This window comes from Carya illinoinensis, chromosome 3 (genome assembly GCF_018687715.1).
Source record: "Carya illinoinensis cultivar Pawnee chromosome 3, C.illinoinensisPawnee_v1, whole genome shotgun sequence".
Taxonomy (NCBI): domain Eukaryota; kingdom Viridiplantae; phylum Streptophyta; class Magnoliopsida; order Fagales; family Juglandaceae; genus Carya; species Carya illinoinensis.
Window position 1 is genome coordinate 46,624,844 of NC_056754.1, and position 8,507 is coordinate 46,633,350.

Sequence of the window (8,507 nt, forward strand, 5' to 3'; positions counted from 1 at the left end):
ATCTTAAATCAATGATCACACTTTTTGAGAGAAACAATATGAATATTCTTCAAGAAATTTTCTCACCAAAATATACATTGGAAAATACTCTAAAAAATATTTAGATCTAAATTTCTACAAATTCTAACTAATAAGATCACTTAAATAAACAATCTAAAAGCAGTTTGAATTGCAATGAATTTTGCTGACAAAGCGACTTAGTTGCGATAGACTCTTCTCTTGAGATGCAGACATCTATCACTAAATCTCTTTAGCAGTAGAAGTTTTCCATTCAAACTATTCTTTGGATAATTATATAACTCTTGGAACTCAAATTTCATACGTTTGACTTATTTAAAACACTTTCTAATAATTTTTAGATAAATTCAAAATAGTTATATATAAAATTAAAGTATTTTATATTAATCAAAATTACAAAATAAAAAATAAAGATAAAATCTATCATTTTAATCATTTAGTCTTATCCAAATTTATCAATTTATTCATCTAGAGCCAAACTTTTAAATCTACAAAAAAAGAGTTAAAAGATGCCCTCAGAAACAAACATGTCTACCAAGCCACGTTTGGATCCATAATTAAGCGTAGCCGGAGGAACCGATGCACCTAACACGATTGATTGTGTCCGTCCATCTAACTCTCCACGCCTCTCTGGTTTTGTCATTCCTTTCTAAGTACTGTTTCATTTTCAGTTCCCAAAAAAGGGAATTCAAAAAATGCCTTTTTACTTACCCTTTTTTTTTTTTTTTTCCTTTCTTATTTTTGGTTTTTTTTAATCAACAAATACTAATATTAAAGAAAAAAGTTTTACAAAGAGTGTGGAGTGCGCCTTTCCCCCTTTCCTTTATCTAACAATTTGAATTCCAATCAATTCTTTTTGTAATTTTTATTTGTTTTAAAATGTTGTAGTATATGGGAGGATGTTATATTTTATAAAAATTCTATATGTAGTTACTTCCACGTCTTTTTTTTACACTCTACTTATTTCTCCTTTTTATGTGAAAAATAATTTTATTATGTGATATCCCAGTTATTTATATGATAACAATAATAAAAAGCTAACCATTATTTAATAACATGATGCGTGTCAAATTATTATTAATATTGACCACGTTTCTAAACTTTTTTACTAAAAAATCTAGATGTCGTCATCACTTTCATCATTTAACAATAACGAAATAAAATATTTTAATTAAAAATCACAAAAACGTTGTCCTTTTCCTTCTTTGGGTAACGTCAAATTGTTTTACGTAATCTTTGAAAAAAGGAATGGATAAATTAGAGATTTATATAGAGAGATAATTATTTCACGAGTTTTACACAAATTTTAATAAAACACTTTTTTTTTTAATTTAAATCTTTCAAAACTTTAAATTCAAATTTTATAAAAATAAATTTATATAGTGATATATTTTTATATGATACGTTAGATCTATTTTATTATAAAAATAATTTAATAATTTAATATATTATATTAAATTATATTAATTTATAAATTTATTTTTATAAAATATTATTGTGACCAAAATATTTCTCAATTTTTATTAGATGATATTTAAATCTCCATACTCTTTCTTACTTAAAAGTTAGAGAGAGAGATGGACAGTGGGATGGGGATGAATGCCATGGTAAAGGTCAAAGCATCGGAGCAAATTGGCAGTTGACATGTCATTTCCGTTATTTCCATCCAAAACCGTATCTTTTTCTGTAATCCTAATGCATCCTTTCCCACCTATAAAATCGAACACCAAGCTGTTCCTTCCATTCCGAGCATTGGGCAATGTCTTTCGTTTGAAAATAATCACAAGAATAGCCTTTTTTTTTTTTCCGTGAATATCGGGCGAGCTCGTCCATTTCTCTCTCTCTGATCTGAGGGTTTCATCTCTTTCAGTCTCCACCTCTGTTGTGTTTTTGTTCACTTCTCAAGCCTCTGTGAGTCTAGTGCAAGCGAATACGAATCTGTGATCGAGTTTTCGCTCATTAAGCGACTTACAATCAGGAATTGATTTTCAGAGGGAGAGGGTGAGATTATGGGGAAGGTGGCGGTCGGGGCGACGGTGGTGTGCGCAGCGGCTGTGTGTGCGGCGGCCGCTCTGGTGGTGCGCCACAGGATCAGGAGCTCGGGGAGGTGGACCCGTGCCATGGCGATCCTCGAGAACTTTAAGGAGAAATGTGGGACCCCCATCGGGAAGCTGAGACAAGTGGCTGATGCCATGACCGTTGAGATGCACGCTGGTCTCGCGTCGGAGGGTGGTAGCAAGCTCAAGATGCTAATCAGCTACGTTGATAACCTACCCACTGGGTAGGAAAAGACTCTTTTATCCATTTCATTATTAATGAACACAAATTTTATTGTTATTATTATTATTACTTAAGATTTTGACATTTTCTTTGAAATAAAAGAAAATTTTATTGATTGGAAGAAAAAATGAAAAATAAAATTGAAAGAAAATAATTTTGTTGATGGTTGTCAAACATGATCCATTATTTTTATTGCTTTATGTTGCTCTTGCTTGAATGAAGTTATCTTTTTGGTCAGATTTCAAAGATTTGTTTTACTGGAATCTTTTGTGGTTATTTTGACGATAAATTTCCGGGGCAATGGTTCAGAGAGCTATTTTGTCCGTGAAAGTTTTGGTTGTTGCAAATAGGAAAAGCATAATTAAGACTTGTTAGTTTATATAGTGATCCTGTAAAATCTGACGAAGACGGGTCCGCTTGGATGGTTCAAATGAAACGTTCTCTTCATAAAAGAATCCTCCTAATATTACTTAGCTGAGTCTAGTTGAAAAAAAACTCACTCAGGGATGCATGGGAATCTTGTGGTGAATGTAGCATTTGCTTTTTGACTGGCCTAACATTTTTCTCTTGTTTATTGCTCAAGCTATATAATATGTATTTATTTATTGCTTTTACTTTCCTGGTTCATCTCTCTCATTGATTGTGAAGACTCTTTGGGTGCTTTTCATGTTTGTCTGGCTTCTATCAGTTATTCCTGTAGTGGATGTCTTTCTTTGACTGAAGATTTACTGTGATAAAGTCGGGTTCCCAGGAGAATACTGAAGTCGATCATCCCTTCATGCTCACAGATAAGCAAATTGCTTGTCCCGTAGATTTAATGGATAGTCTCTAAAGTTTATCGTTCTAGTTTCCATGTTCGGTGTGTTCTTTGGGACATATACGGTCAGCAAGTGATCAAGTCTAATGTGGTGGGGACAATCGTGCCAAGTGCATCCCAACTTTCTCATTTTATGGAAGTAAAAAAAAATCAGTTTACTCGGATAGTATGCAGAGTTGAATATGTATCTGTAATTCATGATTTAGTGAAGTGAATCGTGGCCCACGTTGATTTTCATCTCCATATTGATTGCATTGTGATGGTCTTGGACCGCTAACTAAGCTGAATAGACAGCCATATATTGAGTCATCTCTTTCTGCTTTTAGTTCTTTCAAGTTTCGTATTGGCTAAATTAGTTAGAGTTGTTTAAAGTACCAATTGACTAATGGGCTTTTGCTCTCACGCTTATAATATTTACATCAAGAAATTCCCCCTAAAGCATTATTTCTGAATTAGGGAAAAGAAATAACTCCTGGGAAAAATAATCCCACTCTTTGGGATGCAATATCAGTTTTTCTTGTACTCCTGAATTGAATTTCAGCTTAGGATGCCTATTGCTTACTTTCATTCTAATTTTACTAGGGATGAGAAAGGTCTTTTTTATGCATTGGACCTTGGAGGGACAAATTTTCGTGTTCTACGAGTACTGTTAGGTGGGAAAGGCAAACACATTATCAATCAAGAATTTGATGAAGTTGCGATTCCTCCACATTTGATGACGGGGAATTCAGAAGTTAGTATTTCTTTACACAAATATGTAAAAGGTTGACATGCTTTAAATAATTCAAACACTAAAATATTCTGGATGATGTTACTCCAGGAATTATTTGATTATATAGCTGCAGCTCTTGCAAAATTTGTTGCTACGGAAGGTGACGGGTTTCATCCAGCACCTGGTAGACAAAGGGAGCTTGGTTTTACCTTCTCATTCCCTGTGAGGCAATTATCAATTTCATCAGGGACATTGATAAAATGGACAAAAGGATTCAACATTGAAGATGTGGTAATCCTAGTCACTTTGGCTCATTGTTTGCAATCTTCCATATCGATATTGATAAACTTGACTGTAGTTATCGAGTGTTGATTAGGTCTGTGGTCTGTTCTCCAAGGAGAGTAGGCGTAAAAATTTGCCAATACTTTTTTGATCATGTCTGTGTCAGAATCTGTTTCGATCGTCGTAGATTAGAAATTTTTTTTATTGTGCTGCCCTTTTATACTTAATTTTCTCTTTATTAAAGTGTATTAATTTCCCTTATTTGATGATATTATGGGCATGATCATTCACGCAGAAGCAGATAGGCACGTCCTGGCACTTGATCTGGTTTTTGAAGAGATCTGCTCTCTAATATCATTATCTAATGTGCAATGGACAAGCACTCCCCAGCATTCTTTTGCCACTGACATTGTTGCACCTGCTTCTGCAGAAGAGATTCTTTCGGTTCACCTACCTAACCTAATATGAGAGTAGAAGGATGATAATTTCAATTCAAATTAGCTACAATATGAAAGAAGTGGGCATAATTGTTGTTATCCTTGCTGCCATAAAAAAATTTTCCTCTGTGAAATGACTTTGATTCCTAGAAAGTTCTAATTGTAATATGCAATGGGAATTGAATTAATTGTTTGTCTGAACTCATCCAAGAAATTCTCCTGTGCACATATACATGAGTATGCTCTCTCTCTCTCTCTCTCTCTCTCTCCATCCCTCCCCCTCACACACACACACACAAACACATTTTTAATGCATAATGCATCAGTGAGTTCTAAGTACTAAGGGAGTTTGTCTGAATTCATCCAAGAAATTCTCCCATGCACACTGTACTAAGCGATTAAGGGATGGATTTAGTGGTTATTTACCAGTTTTAGGTTGTGCAGTGGTTGGACAATTTCCATACAAAGGGCACAGCCTACTATATATTCATGAATAATAATTCTGACCTCTCAATTTTTTTAGTCCCTTCTTGTAATTTATTTCTTGGGCGGTGTTGATATATAGGTTGGACAAGATGTGGTCGGAGAATTGACCAAAGCCATGGAAAAGATTGGCCTAGATATGCGTGTAGCAGCTCTGGTAAGACCAATTTCTTTTATGCTTCAAGGGGTTATGCTTAGATTTCCATGTTTAGCTCTTGGGAGGAAAAGTAACAATTTGGTAGGATGTGATATTTCTAATTAAGTCCCATGGTGTTTCATCCCGTCGATTATTATCTTTGTTTCTGTCATGGGCAAAGCTAACTTGCTAGATTGATTCAGGTCAATGACACAATTGGAACATTAGCAGGAGGTAGATACTGCAATCAGGATGTCATTGCTAGTGTCATTTTGGGCACTGGAACAAATGCGGCATATGTAGAACGGGCACATGCTATCCCTAAGTGGCATGGCCTTCTTCCTAAATCCGGAGAGATGGTTGGTATACTTTGGATATCTGTTACCAATTGTTGTGAAAATGTTACCTGCACACACTTCCCATCGCCCTTTTCACAAACAATGTCTGACAATAGGATTTCAGTGTTTGTTGTTCATAGAAAGGCAATTAACCAACACTTTTTTTTTCTCTCAAAGTGAATAAAATGTTATTAAACCAATACTAAATTATTTTTGTCACACTGTAGGTTATCAATATGGAGTGGGGTAACTTCCGGTCATCACACCTTCCTCTAACAGAATATGATGAAGAACTGGATGTTGAGAGTTTAAACCCTGGAGAACAGGTCAACTCCATGAACTTTTAATCATGGCTTAATTACTTAACTGCTTATGTGAATGAATCATGGCTTAACTACTTAACTGCTTATGTGAATGGCTCAATCTGCTACACCTTTCTGATTGTTGTGGGCAGATCTTCGAGAAGATAATTTCTGGTATGTATTTAGGGGACATTGTACGCAGGGTTTTGTGCAGGATGGCTGAAGAAGCTGCCTTTTTTGGTGATACTGTTCCACCCAAACTGAGAATTCCTTTCATACTAAGGTAGGGAAACCTTGTTTCTCTTGCTGATAGTGAATCCATTTTTACCTGTGCAGTTTGAAAGTTGTAGTTATATAAGTTGCACCAATGAATATTGCCCAGTTTAACCATAAAGTAAACTGCATATTTCATATTCAAACCTAAAAGGCTAGCCCACTTTCAAACTTTCAAATGTATTATTTCTGGCTGGGCATACCAGATTTCTAGAAATTGGTTTTGGCTGCAGATGTGGGTTAAACTCTGGGTTACAAACGCATTGGAACTACCATTTGATCCAACCTGATGTCTAGAAACCCAAGCCATTTGTTGTCCATCATCTTATAGACTGGTTCCTACTGTGCTTGGCAGGGGGCCAGGGGCTATGCTGTTCTAGTTACATTGATGGCCTGGAACTTTACATAGATTTTTATTTTTTATTTTTTTTGTGCCGGGGGGGGGGGGGGGGGGGGGGGGGTTAACACTTGTAAATAATTACTTATAAAAACAATAAAAAAAACCTTTGCTTTTGGCATGGAAGTCTAATAATTCCATTTTCTCTGTATGAATCAAGCGGGTAGGTAGCTTTTATCGCTTGGTCAGTTTAATTTTGATAAAAAATTCTAATAACAGACCATTGTTTGTGCTATCTGGCATTGTCATCTGAATATAAACTGTTCTTTAGGATGTTTTGAGGGTTTTGGTATTTAATAAAATGGGAGAAGTCAATCAGCAGAAAAAAGTTGTGTACCAATTGCAGTTACGATGATACACAAGCATTCTGTTGTTTCATGTTGTTTTGTCCTGAGATGCATCCTTGTTTGTTTAACTGTTATGCCCTGCCAATTAAAATCGTATAATCATTTTTATGTTTAGGATGCCTTTTTGTTTTCATTACATAGATGCATTGTCCATGTGTCCTTTTGTTTGGTCGGAGCTTTTAGAGTTTTTGCATTGTTGGTGTAAAATATGTAGGACTCCAGACATGTCTGTGATGCATGATGACACTTCTTCAGATCTGAGAGTGGTTGGGAGCAAATTGAAGGATATCTTAGAGGTATCATTCTCTGCCCAAACCGTTGGATGAAATTATAATTGCATTATCTATCCTTGCAATATAGGTTTCATTTCTCCTTGATATTTGTTTGGGTTAGAAAAGGAAAAGCTGAAATGATTCAAAGTAATTCAAACTCCTGCGTTAGGCCTTTTCCAGGGATGAGTTTCTTGTGTTAAGTTTGGTGTTTTGGAGGGCATTTTAATAAAATATGGAGATCTTTTCCACGTGTATTTTGTAGTCTTAAGGCATCAGACCTAATTCTATGTGTTTATAGAATTATGATTTCATACCACTCCTTAACAACTCAATTTATAAGACCAACCAATGTGATGGTGCCTCTTCATCCAAAATGTTAAAAGTTTTCTTAATTTTAATTTCAAGTTTTATATACGATTTTTTTCTTTGTTAGATATCTAATACATCCCTGAAAATGAGAGAAGTTATTGTGGAGCTTTGTGACATTGTTGCCACACGTGGGGCCCACCTATCTGCTGCTGGGATCTTGGGCATCCTCAAGAAGTTGGGAAGAGATGTAAGGGATGGGAAGAAGCAGAAGTCAGTGATAGCTCTGGATGGAGGGTTGTATGAGCACTACACTAAATTCAGAATCTCTATGGAGAGTACACTCAAGGAGTTGGTGGGAGAGGAAGTTGCCGAGCACATTGTATTTGAGCACTCTAACGATGGATCTGGGGCTGGAGCTGCCCTCCTTGCTGCCTCTCATTCCCAATACCTTGGGGTAGAGGAATCATGAAAAAGGTGGAAGTCAAGTTAGATGGAAGAAGTATGACATTTTCATATATAAATATATATATTATATATTTTTGTTTCTCCCTTTTGCAATTTCCTGATAATTTGGAGCTTATCAAAGCTCCTACCATGCCAAAAAAACCTTAATTTATGGTCTTGCAGAGCATATGATAGAATAGTGAATCATATTTGAAGGGTTCTCTGATGCTGGTTTCTATGGTTGGTAACAGCATATTTTAAGTTCATTTGTCCTAAGTTATCCCGAGTTATGGAATAAAATGGGGGAATTTTAACTGTTCTTTTTGGAACCACTTGGTTGGAGCATTATCTTCTGTTTCTATTGCAAATCAAGCAGGCTTTTATGTCTCTGCAATGTTAAATATTTCAATCTGGGTATCAACATAGGACGAAAAAAAAGATGCTTACTTTATGCAGGAAGAAAGTATCAGATTGTTGAATTTTTTTTAACAGTCTGCTTATTGACTCATCTAATATATTACTGATATGAAAAGTTTTTACATTAGATAACATAAAAAGTATTGGTGTTTACTTTTTTGTTTTTGTTTTTTTTAAATATCTATATAGGTCGATTAATGAAGTAAGTGTCGTGCAGTTGTTTTGAAAAAGATTAAGGTCTAC

General features: G+C 35.2%; 1 protein-coding gene across 2 annotated transcripts; it reads left to right on the forward strand.

The window, feature by feature from the left end:
• The first annotated feature begins 1,610 nt into the window (after window positions 1-1,610).
• On the forward strand, window positions 1,611-8,179 carry LOC122304481 (hexokinase-1-like). Of its 2 annotated transcripts, none has more exons than XM_043116754.1 (9): window positions 1,611-2,299; window positions 3,698-3,848; window positions 3,936-4,118; window positions 5,112-5,186; window positions 5,369-5,524; window positions 5,731-5,829; window positions 5,958-6,088; window positions 7,037-7,118; window positions 7,528-8,179. In XM_043116754.1, the coding sequence occupies exons 1-9, from the start codon at window positions 2,028-2,030 to the stop codon at window positions 7,870-7,872; spliced, it is 1,494 nt and encodes a 497-aa protein (XP_042972688.1). In that variant the 5' UTR covers window positions 1,611-2,027; the 3' UTR covers window positions 7,873-8,179. The 2 variants fall into 2 exon arrangements, with proteins under 2 accessions (XP_042972688.1, XP_042972690.1); XM_043116756.1 differs by having other exon boundaries at window positions 2,159-2,299; window positions 2,987-3,848.
• Window positions 8,180-8,507: the final 328 nt, after the last annotated feature.

Bases quoted from the DNA above. Each gene is read 5' to 3' on its own strand.
- LOC122304481 (XM_043116754.1), top strand. From the start codon at position 2,028: ATGGGGAAGGTGGCGGTCGGGGCGACGGTGGTGTGCGCAGCGGCTGTG. The intron at 5,830-5,957 runs GTCAACTCCATG...TGTTGTGGGCAG, and splicing joins GTTTAAACCCTGGAGAACAG to ATCTTCGAGAAGATAATTTC. The intron at 6,089-7,036 runs GTAGGGAAACCT...TAAAATATGTAG, and splicing joins AGAATTCCTTTCATACTAAG to GACTCCAGACATGTCTGTGA.